General features: G+C 38.5%; 2 protein-coding genes across 3 annotated transcripts in view; both read right to left on the reverse strand.

Moving 5' to 3' along the window:
* Nucleotides 1–1,290: 1,290 nt before the first annotated feature.
* LOC126455841 (metalloendopeptidase OMA1, mitochondrial-like) lies at nucleotides 1,291–2,328 on the reverse strand. Its single transcript, XM_050091602.1, has one exon. It carries the CDS (start codon nucleotides 2,326–2,328, stop codon nucleotides 1,291–1,293), a length of 1,038 nt encoding a protein of 345 aa, XP_049947559.1.
* A 7,077-nt stretch (nucleotides 2,329–9,405) lies between these two features.
* LOC126456946 (uncharacterized) overlaps nucleotides 9,406–22,193 on the reverse strand; it is a 45,430-nt gene continuing 32,642 nt past the window's right edge. For both annotated transcript variants that reach the window (XM_050092880.1, XM_050092879.1), the window contains exons 3-5: nucleotides 20,270–20,441; nucleotides 14,189–14,317; nucleotides 9,406–9,716 (exon numbers count right to left, since the gene is read on the reverse strand). In XM_050092880.1, the coding sequence (XP_049948837.1) occupies nucleotides 9,474–9,716; nucleotides 14,189–14,317; nucleotides 20,270–20,441 (544 nt within the window). In that variant the 3' untranslated portion in view covers nucleotides 9,406–9,473. The remainder of the gene's footprint in view (nucleotides 9,717–14,188; nucleotides 14,318–20,269; nucleotides 20,442–22,193) is intronic.

Here is a 22,193-nt window from a genome sequence, read left to right on the forward strand (position 1 = left end):
TGGATTCACATCCAGGAAAATCTTAAACGGAGCACTGACATCACATCCCTAGATTCAAAACTAGCAAAAATTAGCTAGGTAGTAAGAATTCTTTGCAACAATATCACTGCAGAAACAGTTAGAGCTGTATACTTTGCTCATGAATATTTACTGAAGTATGGTATCATTTTCTGAGGAAATGTATACCAGGCCATAACAGTTTTCAGGAAACAAAAGGCAATTATAAGAATAATGAAACAAGTAAGCAGCAGAAAACCATGCAAACCTTTCTTCAAAGATCTAAAGATCTTACTCCTTCCCTACATTGATATAGTGGAAGTAGTCACGCATGTCAAAAAAAGTATACTGAGAAAAGAAAACCTTTTTCTTTAAAACAAAAGTGTCCCTGACTACAGTATCGGGTCAGACAGTGTCATACATGTTAGTCGTTGTAACACCACATGATGCCAAAAAGGTGTATATCATGCAAGAACAAAAGTATACAACAGATTACCAAGACATATAAAATCTCTTCCTGAACTACAGAGCTTTAGAAAGTCTGTGACAGCCTTCCTTCTGAAAAACTGCTACTATTCAATCTCACAGTATCCTATGCAAGAAAAAATGTAATTTGTATTTTTAATTACAGAAATAAGTTATAAATACACAGTACTTTAAAAAATTTGTAATTATTAACTGTATAGATCCAATTTGTTATAAAAATTTAAATAATGTATTTTTGATGTTTGGAAAACCAATAGATACAATGGTTTTCTGTCCAATACCTTGTGTATCATATATGTGCTGAAAAAGAGGTTTATACTGACAAATATATAAATAAAGTATGAATATACAATCTCACACTGTATTACTAATTACATACATATACAACAGACAACTATTATTAAAAACTTTATCTGTTTTCTACAGCATGCATTACAGAGAACTCTTTTGTGTTTGTCCCTTCTGGTTTAAAAGTTAAAAATGCAGCAACAGCTATCTTATATACAATAATATTTGTTTCCATCTTAACACCAATTACATTTAAACAGATCATAAGTCTATATTCAGACACCACATATTGTTCTGATATCACACATTACTTGAAAAAAGGTGAAACAAGAATTAAATACTTTTTGCAGATGTTTATTAGTCATTTTATCAAGCTTTATAATCATCCATAAAATATGTGACTAAGATTATTACCTGAATGTTTGAACTGAGAAACATTATCATGAATCTCTGTTCTGTGAAACTGTGTAAGCCCACAGCCATCACCCATTTGCCACTTATGCACCACTAAGAATTCTCTTATTTTGATTGATTACCTAGTATCTTTGATATAATATAAATTGATTTATGGTTTCTCTGAAGTTCCTCAAGATCATGGAGCATTATATTAATGAATTCCCTTGGATCATTTCCTGGCAAACAAGGACAATCACATTTTTCTCTTAATTTAAGAGCTGCTGGTATCTGACTATCAAGATGCCTCTTCCTTGTCTCATAACTAGGATGAGTAGAGAATATTTCAGCAGGCTCAGTACTTAAACCTCCTTCAAGGGAAGCCAACAATTTTAATTTGGACCACAGCAAACTTGCCTCTCTGACATCAAAACAAGCTTTTGCAGCTAAGATGAGACCAACTTTATCAGCTTCTAGCTCAAGATTGCGACTGAATGGGAGTTCCACAAACATTTTTGCAAGATATTCTGCAAACCATTGACATGGAAATGCATAGAGGATTGGCATGGTTGCCCAGATTACAATAATAGCAAGATTAAACAATAAATTATGAAAATGAACATTACTAATTTGTTCTGCCATGTGTGACAATACAGTATGAGCCATTTCATGTGACAATATAATACTAGTTTGATCATCATTGCTTGCTACAGTAAGCAAGCCTGTGAAGAAGAATATTGCACCATTTGGTAAGACAAAGGCATTTCTTATCTCTGGGCTATCAACAACATAAATAGACCACATTTTATTTCTAATATTAGGAATTTCATCATTTGAATCCACAATTTTTGTGACTATCTTTCCAATGATTTGATGGAGTTGATGGGTTGTGGGTAAGATATTTACTTCATGTCTCTTAATAATTCTCCTTTGCTCTGAAGCTGCTATCTCACTTATTTGGTCATCTGAAAATACTACAAGCTTTCTCCTATTTGTTACTGGATCAAATTCAAGGTAGTAAGCATAAAGCATCAGAAATCCAGAATGCAACAAAACAAAACTAATTAAAACAGAGACGATGTTTCTCTTCACAGCTTCAAAAAAAATATCCTTTTCATTAGGTGTTAGATTTTTCCACCAGTGACGAAGTTTGAGGCCAACCATTACTGCTATTGTCCGAAGTACAGGATCAGCTATATACAAAACGGTATATACTGAATAATTTCTGCAGTGATTTCTCAGAACAGGTTGTCTAAATAAAGCGGAATGCCTGGTTGTTGCATGGTTATGAGACGTTAAGAAAGTAAAACTGTTCTTTACAAAAAAGTTTGGATGAAGCTCACTTACTGAATAAGCTAATTTTGTAACATCCGATGATCTTTCAAAAGGCACATGGTGACACTGTTTAAAACTGTGTAAATGGCACCATAACAAACTCTTTTGCCGACAACAAGAGTCTTTTGCAATAGAAAACACATTTGTCTGCAGGAGATGCCTTTGTATGATAGCTTTCCATGCCATAATTTACAACAAAGTTCACATTCACTTAAGATAATCTGTCTGTGGATCATCTTCAACTACTTTGTTTGTACTTTCTTGGCATTTCAAACCAGTTAATCATATCTGGGAAGCTACCATGCACTTAGCATATTTTAAATGATGGCACCACATCAGTAACACCACACTACAGCACCAGAAAGTAAAAAAACTTGATAATATACCAACTGACTTGTAACCTCTCACAACATGTATAAAATAAAATGACACTAAAATTTTTACATGTGTTAGCAGAAACTGACATTGTACTGTCAATAAAAACAAAACAAACACACTGATCCTACAGCATCTGAATTCTTTTGTTTCATTTATATGTGTTCAGAGTGACCATAATTACTCATTGCCAAATGTACAGAATAATACTTTTAGGTGTAATCCTTGCAGAAACCCTTTTTTCAGGTTTTCTCTCACAAATAATGACTGACTCATAATTTTATTGACTGCCCTCCCATGTAATTAAAAAAATTTCATTCTCTGTTCAGCATTGCAATCACTGCATTCCATCTGCGAAAGTGAAAGATTTACATTTGTTATCACAATTTAAAAGTGATTATTTGTGAGAGTTTCAGTTTAAGAGATCAGTATCTTTCTGAGTTTCATCACTTCAAATTATTGCCTTAACGAGCAAATTGTGCAATAAATTATGTTCCTATCCGTTATTAAGGAATTTGAGCTTTTTTCTCTTTTATAGCAGGCAATGACAAGAAAAAATGAAAGAAAGATAGGAAATGGGGTGTATTCCTCCAAAGGGCTAATAAACTTGCATAGAAGGATTGTTACTGAGAGGATTACAGACATTTCTGCAGCCTGCCTTGAAACTGCTTTTGGTGATAAGCATTTCTCTGTCAGTAAACACTTAGTGGAGAGGTAGATTTTTCCTCATGTGAGGGCCGTAGAATTTGGGAAGCTTCTTAATGTGCTGAAGAACACTTCTAGTCAGGATCCCTGTGCTAAACTGTCAGAACATTCCTCAAAATGTCAGTGGACTTTTCACATGTTCATGATGTAAATAGCAGAATTATAAGTCCTTCCAGGAAGGAATGAAGATTAAGAGGTTGATGTTCCATGACATCACTATCATTAAAGATGAAGTACAAGCTCAGATTACAAAAGGATTGGGTAGGTAACGATGTGTGACATTTTCAAAGGAACCATCCCAGCATTTGCCTGGAGAGATTCAGGGTAATCAGGGAAAGCCTAATTCCGAATGGCCAGATGGGGATTTGTCCGGAGGTAGCACTCAATATTGAAATTAGTAGAAGAGGATGCAATATCAACAATCAATCTGTAACACACACAATGTATGGGTACTGTCGCTGACACCCTTACCAGTAATAAGCACAACAGCTCACTTCCAGAGCTGCAGTATCACTGACCTTCTAGAACATTCTGAGTGTTATCACTTTTGCACCAATGCTGAGATGGTTGTGGGTCATCAATAATGGATTGATGGTGGAGTCACTTTGAAGAGCTTGGACAAGTCATAGACGTAATGCCACTGTGATACAGAACATGTTAAACTGGAAACAGCTTTCATTAAACATTTATTGTCTTGAGTATTCCAGAATGCATTTTTTTGGTAAACTTTGTGAGCATGCAGTTTTTTTCACTAAAGAAGAGTAAAGTGACACAATAATGTAAGTGTGGAAGCAACTGTATTAATGATAAGAAATCTTTTTTATTAGGCAGTCATGTATTTGATTTGGACAGGAAGAACATAAATACTGTCGTGTGAAACCATAATACTTGAATATCTGTGAACTTGGAATTTTAGCTAGACAAACTGACTGGTGCGGCTAACTCAGGCACAAATGATTATTGGACTGTATGTCAATGATTATGAACCATGAAGTTGCTTGATCACATCAGCAATAAACGTGAATTGCATATTATTCCTTCTTACTGCATGAAACTGGTGACCTTTATTCATTAAATGTAATGAAATTTGCTTTGAAAGATCTATATGCCACATGTGATTCTGACGTAACACCCTGCACAATTATATGATTGCTGCATTTTGCTGGGTCAACATTTTAATAAATCTTGTTTACTCAAATTATTGAAAGGCGCACTTACAATAGCACTGACTGACTGTTAAGTTTACATGTTGAACAAACTTCTAGAGTTTCTCTAAACATAACAATAAAGGTGTCACTCGCAGATTAGTGCAGATGGAAAGCTAAACGCACGCGAGCGCCGACACACACACACACACACACACACACACACACACACACACACACACACACACACAGAGAGAGAGAGAGAGAGAGAGAGAGAGAGAGAGAGAGAGAGTGTTATGAATGTGAAAAACTTCCAAATATGATAAACATCTATCCTACATGTAGCAGGGTGCCACAGCTTGTCATATGCACTTTGCAATGATCTGTGAGTGACACCTTTCTTTCCAAGTTTAGAGAAACTCCAGAAGATGTTTGATTTACCCATTTGTGGTTCAAGAGTGAAATGGCAGGGAAATAGTTTGTAAGTGGTTCAATGAACCCTCTGCCAGGCCTCTACTTGTGAACTGCACAGTAGTCATGTAGGTGCAAATATAGATGAAATATAATTTGAAATGGTCCGTTACAGATATAAATGGGTACAGCCATTTCTTTATCCTTCTGTAGGTGCCTCAAATCTGGAGGCAAAGATTTTACATCTGGCTTGGCTATTGCCAACAGCCTCTGAACAATATACTTCATGCCAGATGGATGAAGGCATACAAACAAAATTCTGTACGTACAGAGCCTGAGATATGTATTGAGTTTTAGGGAGATAAGGCTTTCAATGAACAACTGGACCAAGCTTATATACAGTGTGCAAAAGATGACGTGAAAATGGTGATAGGAGATATAAATGGTAAGGCACGGGAGGGGCGGGTCTTCTCCCCAAACATTAGTAAATAAATCCTCCATAGAGAGAGCAATAACAATTGTCTCTGTCTAATAAATTCTCCAGCATCAGTCAAGATGACAATTGCCAGAACATGGTTCCAGCATAAGAATATACATAAAATGACCTGAATGTCACCAGACAACAATGCTATGACTCATTCAGGCATGTCTCTGAAGTACGGCACTGCATAGTTTCAGAGGTGCTAATATGGACTGAGATCATTACCTACTCATAGCAAAAATAAGCAGTAGAATTTGGAAGGCATACAAAGTTACCAAGCATGGTGAGGCAATGGTTAGTACACTAGACTCACATTTGGGAGGACGATGGTTCAAATCTGCACCTGGCCATCTTGATTTAGGTTTTCCATGATTTCCCTACATCGCCTCAGGCAAATGCTGGGATGGTGCCTTTGAAATGGCACGGCCAGTTTCCTTCCCCATCCTTCCCTAATCCGATGGGATCAATGTCCTTGCTTCCCACAAACCAACCAACCAACTGAGCTCATAAAGTTACAGGAAGATATATCATCTCAGAACTTAGGGAACCAAAGAAAGCCGAACACCATGTTATTAATTTGTAAAATGGATTGCCAGGTATCTTCCAGAACTATAATCAGAACATAAATAAGCAGTGGAATAAAATCAGAAATGAAATATAGACTGCTGCAGAGGAACAATAGACCAGAAGGAATTAATGGTATGATGAAGAGTGTGAGGAAGCACCAAGAAAAAAAGAATGAAGCATACAAAAAGATGCAGGCCAGAAGAACAATACTGCTAGTGGATAACTAGAGAGAAAAAAGGACGTGCAGAAAAGTAGATTCTGAAAGAAAAGAAGAGAAGCTTTGCTGAAAGGCAGTTGCAGGATACTGAATCACTGAATAATGTTAATGAAAGCAGGAAATTCTACAGACAGATCAATAACCTTAGAAAGGGATTAAAAAAAACACAATGTAAATGAAAAATGGTGAACTAATAGCATCATAATAATGAGTGTTACATCACTGGGCAGAGTGTTTTAAGGAATTATTGTACTCAGAGAAGATGAAGCAGAAGAAATGGTTCAAATGGCTCTGAGCACTATGGGACTCAACTTCTAAGGTCATTAGTCCCCTAGAACTTACAACTAGTCAAACCTAACTAACCTAAGGACATTACACACATCCATGCCCGAGGCAGGATTCGAACCTGTGACCGTAGCGGCCTCACGGTTCCAGACTGCAGCGCCCAGAACCGCACGGCCACTTCGGCCGGCTGAAGCAGAAGAGAAACTAACTGAAAGCCAACAGGTTGAAGGACAGGAAAATGGGATGCCATTGATGCAAGAGATTCATCTAGCAATTAAAAAGCCGACCAACAATAAGTCACCTGGAAATGGCAACCTGCCAGATGAGCTTACTAAGTATGGTGGAGAACATCTAGTTACGTTACCAAGTTTTGAAATTGACTACGGACTGAGGTAAGGGGATGCACTCTCATGTATTCTTTTTAACACACCCTGATTTTAGATATATGGATGCAGAAAATCATCCCAGATGATTAAAATATGGGAGTAATATGTGCTACACATAAGAAAGGGAATATCATGGAATGTACAAACTTTACAGGAATTGCATTACTGAAAACTGCATTTAAAATATTCTCCACCCTACTTTCTACCTCTTACAAAAAAAGCAGTTGGGGGATATCAGGCAGACTTTAGATCTGTCAAATCAACTCTTGAGCAAACATCCACTTGAGGCATATATTGGACAAAAACCAAAGGAATACAATACAGAAACACATCATACACATGTTGATTTTAAAGCAGCATATGACACCATAAAAAGAATGAAACTTATTGAAGCCGTGAATGAACTCAGCTTACCACTACGGTCAATACACTGCATAGGTTTGACTATGGGAAAAGTAGTATGTAAAGTAAGGATGCACGGAAATTTAACAACAAATTTTGAAATTAACTACGGATTGAAGCAAGGAGATGCACTCTCATGTATTCTTTTTAACATAGCGCTAGATAAGGAAATAAGGAATGTTCAAACAGGCACAACATACAACAGACTGGTGCAGGTTCTGGCCTGTGCAGATGATGTGTATATTAATGCAAGACTGGAACTGGCGCTAAAGAAACATATACAACACTGGTGGCAGCCGCAGTAGAAATGGGACTGGAAGTGAACATCTATAAAACCGCACGCGAATAATATGAACAGAAATAAATGTGTTGTAAATTGACCAGTGCAAATAGAATCTGTTTGTGAATTTGCCTATCTGGGAACATTGGTAACATCACAGAATGGTATTAGTATGGAAATAAAGTGGCACATCCACCTAACTAATAAGTGTTATAATGGGCTGGCCCCACAACTTAAGTTCAGAAATCTATCCAGGGGAACAAATTGTCTACTATATAAAGTCCAGTATTAACATATGGCTCAGAAACCTGGACACTGACACAATAGTGTAAAGAGCTAATAGGATGCGTTAAACAAAAGGTGTATAATGAATTCTATGGGGCAACTAATGAAGGTAGTGTGTGGCATAGGCAATATAATTTTGAACTATATAAAGAACTTGAAATCATAAAGATCATTCAAGTAAACCTCCTGAAATGGATCACCCATACTTCTGGAATGGAACATGCAAAACAAACAAAACCCAGTGGGATAAAGAAGCAGGGGTAGACGGTGGATGACATCTACAGCTATACTCTGCAAATCATCTTGAGGTGCTTGGCAGAGGGTACATCCCATGTACCAGTTATAAGGGTTTCTTCCTGTACCATTCACGCATGGAGCGCAGTAAGAATGACTGACTGAATGTGGCTGTGCGGAGTGCAGGAAGAATGACTGACTGAATGTGGCTGTGTGTGCAGTAATTATTCCAATCTTATCTTAACGATCCCTACATGGGTGATATGTAGGGGATTGCAGTATATTCCCCATGTAATCACTTAAAACCAGTTCTTGAAACTCTGTTAATAAATTTTCTCAGGATAGTTAAAGTCTATCTTCAAGGTGGACATCTATCTTCAAGATGGGACATACAAGAAGGGCTAAACATTACTGGTGTCAGAGAATGGAGAGAAAAGGCATTGAACAGGGACAAATGGAATGATGTCCTAGAGCAGGCTGAGGCCCATCAAGGACTGTAGCACTAAGAGCAAGGGAAAAAAAAGATCATTGGAAGTCAGAATGTAGTTTCTTTTCCATTTCTGTGGTAAACTACGTGTGATTATGAATGGTATTTCAAAGTTACGCAGAATCTTTTACTGTTCCTTGACCTACAAGTTAAACAAACATACAGTTGAACTGCACAAAAACATTTAGATGTTAGCTACGGGTGGCAACAAACCAGTGCCTTTTGACTGACATCAACCCTTAAAAATTTTAACTTGGAATAACAGGACCAATTTTAACATCCTGGTCAGTTGGTTGATTTGGGAGAGGGGGCCAAACAGTGAGGTCATCGGTCCCATCGGATTAGAGAAGAATGGGGAAAGAAGTCTGCTGTGCCATTTCAAAGGAACCATCCCAGCATTTGTCTGAAGTAATTTAGGGAAATCACAGAAAACCTAAACCAGGATGATGGATGTGGCTCTGAACTGTCATCCTCCTGAATGTGAGTCCAGTGTGCTAATCACTGTGCCACCTTGCTCAATAACATCCTGTAGAACTCTCTCTAAAAAATTAAAATTGGTGATATATACATTTAGGGGAACACGGTACTATACCTGGGAGCAGGAAAGATTCCAGCATACAATGCTAAAAAGAAATATATGACAATATTTTCATAAATAGAAAAATTTATTGTGCAATACACATTAACAACCACTACAAATTGTATAATTTAGTTTTATGTTATTCCAGGGTTAGCAGCATCTTCTCCTAGCTCTTCTTCTTCAATAAGTTTACTTTGTATAGTATAAAAAGATTTTGCTTCGAAGTATGTAATTGCAGAACCAACGGCTGCTTGTAAAACAGCAATTCCAAAGAAAATATTCCCTTTTGGCTTAGTCAACTTTCTCCATAGATTGAGAAGAGACATAGGTTCTTTATTGATGGCTGGAACATCATACGTAAAATAACGTATTGCAAGCTGAAACATGAAGCATTCATTAGAGACCACCACTGGCAAGATTATTTTATTCTGTAGCAAAGAAATGTTGGTATATAAACTGGAAATGTCACTACAGTATTGATGTTGAAAATTAGAGCTTTCACAGTTTTCTACATTTCTCTCGGCAATATTTGCTTCTAAACATTGACAAAGTTCCAATAATTACAAAGCACAAACACGACAGTTAAAACAATTGTTAAATATGTAAAGGACACAAAGTAATATGATGATACTTATTATTTTAGCACACTAAACTCTCAAGCATGCGTGTCCTTACAAGCAATAGACAAATATTGTTAAAACAGACCAACACAAGAATGAGCTCTAAAATCAAACAGGAAAAACTACCCATCAACATAAAATAGGTCACTAAAAACAGTAAAATGAAACTCACAAACAAATGATGCAGAAAAACTGCTGAAAAAATCCACAGAAATTACAAAAATGTATCTATGTATGTGTGTTCTACATCTCCTCCTAAACCACTGGACCAATTTCAGATAAACTTGGTATACATATCACTTACTGTCTGGAAGGAATCACTGTGTGGGTAAAAACCACTAATCTATCAAAGAGGTGTGATAGGGGCAAAAAAAGCAGTGTAGCCCAGGATGTGGGAATACCCATTACTTCAAAACCATACAAAACGTTTTCTCACTGACAAGCCCCACAAAATGATGAACGGACTACTGTTCATTACATTTTTTCTGTTCATGCACTAAAACTGTCACATGAAGCATGGAAGTTTAATTTATTACTTCTTTACAGTATTCATGACATATTTTACACACAGTATTCACATATACCACGGAATTTACCAGAAACATTATATCACTGTACAACACTTTGTTCAGGTGGCATGACATCATAAACACTGAGAAGGGTGAAGAACTATAGCATCATGCATGATGTTTTAATTTGTTACTTCTTTACTACTGACTATATTCATGACACATTTCACAGTCAGTATGTACTTACTCCACTGGATATACCTGCAAAATTATATCACTAAACAGCACATAGTTCAGTAGATATGACGTCATAAGCATTGAGCAGCAAGAAAATGAAATTACAAGGTGAAATATGTACACAAATACAGGTGAAATATGTTTTATATGTGTGAAATATATTAGACATGTGCATGTGTGGACAAGGTCACGGGTAAAAACCTCATCTTAAACTCTAGAAAAAGTTGCAGTTATATTTGGCACACACATTAGTTACAATCTGGAAAGAAAGACTGTAGGCATAAGAAATACCAGCCTCATGTTGGGCTGAGTTTGATATCATGAAGAGAGGAGGGAGGAGAAGGAGATGAACAGACAGTGAGGGGGAAGGAGGCAGGCAGAGATAGGAGGAGGAGGAGGAGGAGGAGGAGGACAGAGGCTGAGGATGGGGAAATGGGCAGAGACAGAGGAAGGGAAGCAATGGACAAAGAAAGAAAGGAGGACAACATGGACAGATACAATGTTGGTGGTCACTACATCAAGCTGTTGTTTTAATGCACCAGTACTGTTCTGTATGTACAGTATACGCTGTGATCTCTTTTGTTCTGGAATAATGTACACATGCATCGTTTATGTGTTAATACGAACAAATTGATGTTTCATTATGTTTCCTTTTGAATTGTTGCCGAATAATTGTACAGTGTCATGCCTAATTCAATTCCTCAAGCAGAAGTGGATGAGGTAAACACCTTAATTGAACCTGTCATAGAATGGAAACTGAAAATTTCTGGACATGGGTTCCTACTCACAATATTAAGTACGCACTCCCCGGACAACTCCTAGAGGCATGTAATGGAAATTTCTGAATACCCTGTATATTTCTGGCATTGTCGGAGTAGGGTGATCTGTAGTATAATGAACTCTGGAAAAACTCCTAACAGCCATGATCACTAGTAAAGTATAATTAAATGTTTCCCTGAGACATTTAGTCTCTTTTTGTTACCTACGATAGTGATCAAAGCAGACATGAATAGTTTTAGTACGTTATACAATGATGGTAACATATAACATAATCTTACTGAACCCAGACATCTAAATAAATACTTTACTAGTGATTTGTTTGGAGTTTTTCCAGAGTTCACTTCTATTGTAAGTTTTTAGTACAAGATGAGCTGGCTTTTAATTTCTGGAATTTGAATCCCCACCAGACATCATGGACGTTGAAGACCCCTAGAGGTCTCTGCACCATCGTGCCATAAGCTGTGTTGGCGCGCTCCACCCGGCTCGTATTTAGCGTGAGGGCGCCAAAGTGGAACAAGTGGTTGCATTGGCCAATAGTGGCGTCCCTGATAGAGTACTTAAGCACCTGCCTCTCGCTCAGCCAGCCTGTCTAACATTGCGTATGTCTCTGGACATATTGCCTTGCCTCAGAGCGTATTCACTTTCATGTTTCGTTTACGAGTGGATGTGGTTGTCTAGTTAGGTTTTCTTGACTATGTTATCTCATTCTTGTTGTTGTCGTCGTGTATAAGATCCTTTGTTGGCCGTGTCCGTCCTCTCCGTTGTGTTGTTGTTCGTTGGCAGCTCTGCGGGTCCCTCCACGTTTTCCATCACTTCAACCCCGCGACTGTTCCGGTCACCGTTACAACATAATACTCTTAAACCAGTATCTATTTTATTTGGATTGTGGCTGTGGGCCCTTGAGTGGTCAGTAAACATGCTATGGAAGCTTTTGAGGTGTTCTCAATATCTTGTTTTAAAATTTCTGTATTTATGCCCCAATTACACTGAGAGACGGGAATTAAATGTAAGCTAGTATATGACTGATATGTAGAATTCATGTGTGGGTGTTGCCAATATTCCTAGTTTCTTTGTTATAATGTCATCTGTTCTGTAACATATTTGAAATCCCAGTTTCTTTACAATATTGACAATTCTGTACACTATTTTATCATTATACATGAGTAAGAGCCATTATTTTGTGTATGTGGATTCTTGGACTGTTGCATCATATGTGTAGCTGCCTGGGTTGGGTTCGTTTGAGTTGCTGTGCAGAGCGATGTGTGCATATGGTATGTTCATTTCCTGTTTGAATACTTTATGGCTTAGCTTCTGTATCATGAGCATAATAACCATTCCTTACTGCTACTTTTTATTGTGTTTATCTCCTGTGTGTAGTTCTGATTGTTGATGTCCTGTAAAATTTGTGGAGCACAAACCCAAAGCTTGATTGTTAGTGTGTCAATGGATTGGTTACGGATAACAGCAGTTGTGGTTGGGGGTTTCCTGCATGAACTATATTTAGGATTAATCTTGTTAGAATAATTATTACTTAAAGTATGTCGGCATTTTACAGAATGATGTACCCAGTGATGATGGAACAAAGTTGCTGGAAACATATTCAGGAAGAACAGTTTTTTGCATATAAGGCGGACCTCAATTCCTGTAATTCAGTCTGCAAACATGGCTGCTGCTAGATTTCAGAAACCAAATGGTGATTATATGATGCAGGCTTCCATGACTGGTCTTTGTGTCGTCACTGATTTTTGTTTCATCGACAATGGTCTATGGTCCAAGGGATTTTATGAACCTAATGTTTCTTCCTAATAGCAAGCTTTCCTTCTATTTGTAAAAACAATCCCAGATTGCATCAACAGAATAATAAGAGACATGGTACTGACACAGTGCTAAAACAAACAAGAAAGGTGCACAAATATTTTACCATTGCAAAGGACCTAAGCTTGCTGCAGCAGAAGCATATACATTAAATCCTTTGAACATGCGGTGATATGTACACAGGAGCTACAAAAGGAAACATTAACACCCAGCTTACAGAACATATGAGCAATTGTCATCTGGGAAACATGAATAAATTGGCATAAGCTGAAATGCACTGGTAACAGGGAGGATCCAGTCATGCTTGGATGAATGAAGCGGCCACAGGAATTCAAAACCACAAAAACAACTTTAACAAAAACGTAGAAACTTAATTAAACAAGCTGTGGACCTTAGTGTTAAATAAAGCGAACAACACCAACTCTTCCCCAATACAAGCTCTATAACACACATCACAATGAGTCCACCATTTTAGGCATCAGTCTGATGATGCCACAAACTGACTGCTGCATGGATATTTATAAACACTCCAGATTGATGAGTTCATTAAGTTAGAAACTGCTGTCTTAGTCTTTATAGCCTCTGATGACATCTCCAGCATTAGCAGATGTAACACGAGGCACAGAAACATGCCGTGGATCACAGCCTACTGTACGTAATACAAAAATCACTAAAAATTATGATTATTTTCCAATCTTTTTTACATGCCCACTGACTGCTCAATGCTTCAATTATATAGTGAACAGTTATTTTTACTCCTTCCATTGTTCGTATTTCAGCAGAATATGCACTAATGATTGCGTCCAACCAAATGTAAATGTTGCAGACATCATAGGACATAATATTAATTTTATAAGGACAATAACAAATCCTGAAATGAAAACTCACCATAAATCCTGTCACAGGAGCAAGTATTGCAGGATAAATTGCACCACAAATACTCTGTATTGCTGCTGCCCTAGTCTGCACACACAAAGGACAGGCTGTCTTTTGCAAAAGAATATCATTCGTAATAAACTGCAAAAGAACGTAAAACACAATTTTGTAGAGGTGACTTACCGAACGAAAGCGCTGGCAGGTCGATAGACACACAAACATACACACAAAATTCAAGCTTTCGCAACAAACTGTTGCCTCATCAGGAAAGAGGGAAGGAGAGGGAAAGACAAAAGGAAGTGGGTTTTAAGGGACAGGGTAAGGAGTCATTCCAATCCCGGGAGCGGAAAGACTTACCTTAGGGGGAAAAAAGGACAGGTATACACTCGCACACACACACATATCCATCCACACATACAGACACAAGCAGACATGTGTCTGCGGAAAGACTTACCTTAGGGGGAAAAAAGGACAGGTATACACTCGCACACACACACATATCCATCCACACATACAGACACAAGCAGACATATGTCTGCGGAAAGACTTACCTTAGGGGGAAAAAAGGACGGGTATACACTCGCGCGCACACACACACACACACACACACACACACACACACACACACACACACATCCACACATATACAGACACAAGCATATATATATATATATATTTTTTTTTTGTGTGTGGGGGGGGATCAATGTGGATGAGCCAGCAGTTCATTACCAGATCTATCAACTTTCTGCTCAGAAGCAACATTATAGCCCTGTTGGCAAAATAACATCCCAATAGCTGCCAACACAGTTGCATTTTCAACCACATGAGCAAAGGCTGTGGCAACATTGATAAGGCCATAGCTGCCTACAACTGAGGCAACTCTACGTATTCTCATAGAAAGGTAAACAAAACTGTATCAGTAAACAGCCATGGCAGATGAGTTAAGCTCCCTTTAACTCTCATAATAACATAATATGTTGTGTTTTTTTAATCTATCCAATTACATAATAAATCTAAAAACAAAGATGATGAGACTTACCAAACAAAAGCGCTGGCAGGTCGATAGACACACAAACAAACACAAACATACACACAAAATTCAAGCTTTCGCAAGAAACAGTTGCTTCATCAGGAAAGAGGGAAGGAGAGGGAAAGACGAAAGGATGTGGGTTTTAAGGGAGAGGGTAAGGAGTCATTCCAATCCCGGGAGCAGAAAGACTTACCTTAGGGGGCAAAAAGGACAGGTATACACACGCACATATCCATCCACACATACACAGACACAAGCAGACATTTGTAAAATGTAAAATTACAGAATAAGTTGCATTTGTTTGACAGGATGCTTTCAGGTGTTATGCTGACAAGGGAACATCCCCATCGCACCCCCCTCAGATTTAGTTATAAGTTGGCACAGTGGATAGGCCTTGAAAAACTGAACACAGATCAATCGAGAAAACAGGAAGAAGTTGTGTGGAACTATGAAAAAATAAACAAAATATACAAACTGAGTAGTCCATGCGCAAGATAGCCAATATTAAGGACTTTGTGAGCTCAGGGGCGCCGTGGTCCCGTGGTTAGCGTGAGCAGCTGCGGAACGAGAGGTCTTTAGTTCAAATCTTCCCTCGACTGAAAATTTTACTTTCTTTATTTTCGCAAAGTTATGATCTGTCCGTTCGTTCATTGACGTCTCTGTTCACTGTAATAAGTTTAGTGTCTGTGTTTTGCGACCGCACCGCAAAACCGTGCGATTAGTTGACGAAAGGACGTGCCTCTCCAATGGCAACCGAAAACATTTGATCGCAAGGTTATAGGTCAACCGATTCCTCCACAGGAAAACACGTCTGATATATTCTATACGACACTGGTGACAGCATGTGCGTCACATGACAGGAATATGTTGTCGACCCACCTAACTAGTACACTTGGCGAATGGGTAAAACGATTCTTCTACCTTGCCCGATTTAGGTTTTCTTGTGGATGTGATAATCACTCCCAAAAAGTGATGAAAACATAAAGAGTATGTCACATAAACTGAAAATAAAAAGTTAAATTATTCACTCAAGGGAGGACTTGAACTGAGGACCTCTTGTTCTGCGGCTGGTCGCGCTAACCACGGGACCATGGCGCTCATGAGCTCACATTGTCCTTAATATTGCCTATCTTGCGCATGGACTACTCAGTTTGTACATTTTGCTTATTTTTTCATAGTTCCACACAACTTCTTCTTGTTTTCTCGATCGATCTGTGTTCAGTTTTTCAAGGCCTATCCACTGTGCCAACTTATAACTAAATCTGAGGGGGCTGTGACGGGGAGGTTCCCTTGTGAGTTGTTTCCATTTTATGCACAATATTTTGACAGCTGACCCAGCAGTCTTCTTCAGATGCTGCTAGTTTTGCTGTTACATGTACTCACTGCCTGAACTCCAACTAGACGGTGAACTACTGTTGGTCTCACATCACTATTTAGACCTGAGATAAGATTCCCAGCACCTGCTACACCTTTTGATGCTCTTTTATTTTTCAGACTGCACTGCTATTCCATGAAAAACAAATTCTCTCAACATTTTCCAGCTCTGATGGATGTGTGTCTTGTGAGATTTTTGTAAATTGAGTGCCGGATCCAGAATGTTATTTAAATCAAAATCAATGTCCCTGTTTCTTAGGTTTTCTACATCTTAATTTTGATAGACTCCTTAGTTCCGCTGTTCCAGAAACTTTGTGTTTTTCCACCTACTTCATTTCATGGTAATATTTGAGACTGTTCCTGTTGACAGCTTGGAATTGCTGTTTTTATTGGGTACATCACTGATGTTTCTTGTATCTCTCCTCAACTGTTCTGATAGTCTCCCTGCATGTAAGCCATGCCACATATGCATGGAAAGTGATACACAACTGCCTTTCAGAGATTATCTTTAATTTTACAAAGAATACTTTTTATCTTAATTGAAGGGAGTGAAATACAATAGATTCCATATTTTTTAGGGGCATAACTATGGATGATAATGATGATGATCAGTTTGTGGGGCACTGACCTGCGCAGTCATCAGTGCCTGTACAAAGTCCCAATTTTTACAAAGGCCAATCTTTCACTGTCGTGAACGGTGGTGGTGGTAGTGGTGGCGGTGGTGGTGGTGGTGATGAAATGATGAGAACAACGCAAACACCCAGTCCCTGGGCAGAGAAAATCCCCAACCCGGATGGGAATCGAACCCGGGACCCCGTGATACATAGACAGCAATGCTAGCCACTAGACCATAAGTTGCAGACATAACTATGGAGTCTATCAAAATGAAGATGTTAGCAAACCTAATAAACTGAGAAAGGAGTTTCAATTTAAATAGCACTTCGGGTCTGGCACCCAATTTATCAAAATCTCACTGGCCATCACATCCACCAGAGTTGGAAAAGCCTGACAGCATTTCATGGAATATCAGTGCAGGTTCTGAAAAACAAAAGGGCACCAAAGGGCATACAGGATATCAGGAATCAATCTAAGCTATAAATAGCAGTGTGAGACCAACAACAGTTCACAGTCTAGTTGGGGTACAGGCAGCAAGTACATACAACAGCAAAACTTGCAGCACCTGAAGAAGACAGCTGGGTCGGCCACCAAAATATTGTGTGTAAAATGGAAACAACTACTCAGCAGAAGACCCAGAAGCACACTGTTAATCACTCACACCAAGAGAACCTGAGAGATCATATTTTGCATTTGTGTAAATCAATTTGACAACTTGAAGTATTTTGCTAAATATGTAGACAGTTCACATCTTGAGCCACAACCAAGAATTTTTTATGGTTTGTGCTAACACAGTGAGTGTGATTTGTGAACTGCCCCCCCAGCCACAAACATGTGGGTTGTGTAACTTGCTTTCAGCTGCATTTGCACAAACACATTGTCCAAGGTTCTTCATTCTGGTATCAACCACGTTAGTTTAGCTCTATGGTTCTTTGTAACAACCCTCTTTATGAATCAGTAATTATGATAACAACATCAGTATCTGACCACAATTATTCTTCACCACTGACATCTTTACATATGTTGCGCATGTAATCAGTGTCCTGTGAACTTTTGCTCACTCTCCCTATCTTCAATGCATTTGCTCCACATAAACATGCACAAACACTGATTTTGTTGAAAACATCAAAAGATATATCACTTAGTTTCATCATATGCATAACATGCTCTTAAGTAATGAAAAACAACTTGTTCCACAGTAGGAAGAAAAAAAAAAAAAAAAAAAAAAAAAAAAAAAAAAAAAAAAAAAAAAAAAAAAAAAAATTTGACAGTTACAGCACAAAAATGAAGTGTGTTACGAGGGCAGTTCAATAAGTAATGCAACACATTTTTTTTCTCGGCCAATTTTGGTTGAAAAAACCGGAAATTTCTTGTGGAATATTTTCAAACATTCCCGCTTCGTCTCGTATAGTTTCATTGACTTCCGACAGGTGGCAGCGCTGTACGGAGCTGTTAAAATGGCGTCTGTAACGGATGTGCGTTGCAAACAACGGGCAGTGATCGAGTTTCTTTTGGCGGAAAACCAGGGCATCTCAGATATTCATAGGCGCTTGCAGAATGTCTACGGCGATCTGGCAGTGGACAAAAGCACGGTGAGTCGTTGGGCAAAGCGTGTGTCATCATCGCCGCAAGGTCAAGCAAGACTGTCTGACCTCCCGCGTGCGAGCCGGCCGTGCACAGCTGTGACTCCTGCAATGGCGAAGCGTGCGAACACACTCGTTTGAGATGATCGACGGATCACCATCAAACAACTCAGTGCTCAACTTGACATTTCTGTTGGTAGTGCTGTCACAATTGTTCACCAGTTGGGATATTCAAAGGTTTGTTCCCGCTGGGTCCCTCGTTGTCTAACCGAACACCATAAAGAGCAAAGGAGAACCATCTGTGCGGAATTGCTTGCTCGTCATGTGGCTGAGGGTGACAATTTCTTGTCAAAGATTGTTACAGGCGATGAAACATGGGTTCATCACTTCGAACCTGAAACAAAACGGCAATCAATGGAGTGGCGCCACACCCACTCCCCTACCAAGAAAAAGTTTAAAGCCATACCCTCAGCCGGTAAAGTCATGGTTACAGTCTTCTGGGACGCTGAAGGGGTTATTCTGTTCGATGTCCTTCCCCATGGTCAAACGATCAACTCTGAAGTGTATTGTGCTACTCTTCACAAATTGAAGAAACGACTTCAGCGTTTTCGTAGGCACAAAAATCTGAACGAACTTCTCCTTCTTCATGACAACGCAAGACCTCACACAAGTCTTCACACCCGAGAGGAGCTCACAAAACTTCAGTGGACTGTTCTTCCTCATGCACCCTACAGCCCTGATCTCGCACCGTCAGATTTCCATATGTTTGGCCCAATGAAGGACGCAATCCGTGGGAGGCGCTACGCGGATGATGAAGAAGTTATTGATGCAGTACGACGTTGGCTCCGACATCGACCAGTGGCATGGTACCATGCAGGCATACAGGCCCTCATTTCAAGGTGGCGTAAGGCCGTAGCATTGAATGGAGATTACGTTGAAAAATAGTGTTGTGTAGCTAAAAGATTGGGGAATAACCTGGTGTATTTCAATGCTGAATAAAACAACCCCTATTTCAGAAAAAAAATGTGTTGCATTACTTATTGAACTGCCCTCGTACAAATTCAAAGAGACATTCTTTTCAATAACAACATGTTTTCATTACTTTGCTGATCCCTTTGGTCAGTCAGTTTACAAATTAATTTAATTTTGACTACAAAAAACAACAATAATAGGCCCACAAAAATAATGTATAAAAATCTTAAACAGATGTACAGTTTATAACATCAGTCCACGACACCTAAAATTGATTAAGTTCAGAATGAAAAGAGGAACAACTAAGTACAGGGGAAACAAACAGAAAAGAACATTCAGCAATAAGGCTTACTGCCTTGAGATTCTTAAAGAAAGAGTGGTATTCACAACATTTATAATGATTGCTGCTGCACAAATCTTACCGCACTATTATTAGCCTGAATGCTCACACTGTCACAATTTGGAATAACCTGAATGCTCTTGTATATACAACAACATAATATAAGGAAATTAGCTTACCTGCTGATGGAATAAAGTGCTCATTATACCAGGCAGAACTGCAACTGGCAGATAAGTGGCAAACCTTCCAGCATCCCCAAGAAACAACTTTTTCCTGTAGTAGCTATTCATATAAATACCAGATAATGAAGCTGCTGCTCCAAGGATAGTTAATCCATGTCGAAATGGCCAACTGGAAGTAAAGGTGGATAAATTTATGTATCTTATGTTTTCTCAAGCAGATATTTAAGTCTAACAATGGAAAATACAGGCTGGAACATAACAATATGATGAGAATAACAGTCACTACTCACCATATAGCGGAGATGCTGAGTCGCAGGAAACACAACAAAAAATTGCAGCTTTCGGCCAACAAGGCCTTTGTCAAAAATATACAAATCATCCCCCCCCCTCCCCCCCACACACACACACACAAAAAGCATGCACTGGTTCCATCTGCCAGAGACTGAGGTCGTGTTCATGTGAGCATGTGTGTATTTTGTCTATTTTTGACAAATGACCTGTTGACTGAAAGCTAACATTCCAACAGTCATTTTGTTATGCCTTTCTGTGACTCAGATATTTAAGTCTTTTATATACTTAATGCTTGTTCTCATAATTAAGTCATTATTCCACTGCAGAGATTATTGCAAGATAACAAAACATGTTTTACTGGCTTCTCATGAAATATCTGTTGGTAGACAAGGTAAACATGTACAAGCAAAATCACAAGGTAAACATGTACAAGCAAAATCACAGTTTATTCTAAGTTTAATCAAACAATGATAAAATAAACATACATTACATGAGATAAATCACTGTTTAACTAAACAATAGTAAAATAAACATCCACTACACCGCTCTGATGTAATGTGCAAGTGTTACCCCACAGTAGTTGCACACTTGAAGCATTAAACAGCGCAACTGCATCAGATCATAATCAACCATTTATTTTATTGCTATTTATCTTGTATACACCTGCCTCATTTTGGGATTTTCCACTAGCTCGGAATCTGGGTCATTTTCTTGCCCCGATTGTACATTTTTTTTCTCACCTAGCTCACTGTTTATCTTATAGTACTGCAGTTCACTTTCACACACGACAGCAAACCTTAGCACTGTGTTAGCTGAAGTAAAGCAACAATGGATGGTACAAGAAAATGTTACTTGTGGTTGGCATACTCTATACATAGGCACACACACGCGAGGGTTAAAAGTATACACAGAAAATAGATAAAAGTTTCTATTTACTGGAATATTCAGCGTGTGCCTCTTGAAACACTCCATTTCACACATTTTATTTCTCTTCATGCACACCAAAAGTAGTTGCATGTATTATATGCACTTGCTTTTGTTAGCAATCTTTCATGATTCCCTTCCTTTATTGCTCAATCTCATTAATTCAATAATCTGAAACACAGCTTTCCTTGATAACTCTTTTGACTTGGGTGCAAAACAATGATGCCCAATGTGATAGTCATTTTGTACTACACCAGTAGTTCCTTACTGTTACTTGTTTATGGCAGAATGAACGAAGGCTACAAGTACTACACTTACTGTATTCATTTAGAAACAGGTTCAAATCACACACTGTTAGCTAGTTGCACTGTGATTTTTCTCACTAGTTTAGCCTAGGATATTGGTTTGTTAATTCCATATTTTCTTCTCAAATGAAGTTCACAAAACAGTGAGAAAATATGCACTGAAATCTCTCAGGTTTTCTTTGTGTGATTGAGTAATAGGATATTTCCAAGTGTTCAGACGGGTTGTTATTTCCATTTTATGCACATTACAGGGTGTCCCACTCAAAACCTCCCTGATTTCAAGGACCCAGGAGAGAAACACCACAGTAGATACAACAATGAAAAATGCACCACATTGTAGAGCATCTCAAAGAATTTATACTCCCGCATCAGAAGTGCCAAGTATCATCGCCAGAGTGCAG

Source organism: Schistocerca serialis, chromosome 2 (assembly GCF_023864345.2).
Source record: "Schistocerca serialis cubense isolate TAMUIC-IGC-003099 chromosome 2, iqSchSeri2.2, whole genome shotgun sequence".
NCBI lineage: Eukaryota > Metazoa > Arthropoda > Insecta > Orthoptera > Acrididae > Schistocerca > Schistocerca serialis.

Excerpts from the sequence above, each read along its gene's own strand:
- LOC126455841 (XM_050091602.1), bottom strand. The coding sequence starts at position 2,328 with ATGGTTGGCCTCAAACTTCGTCACTGGTGGAAAAATCTAACACCTAAT.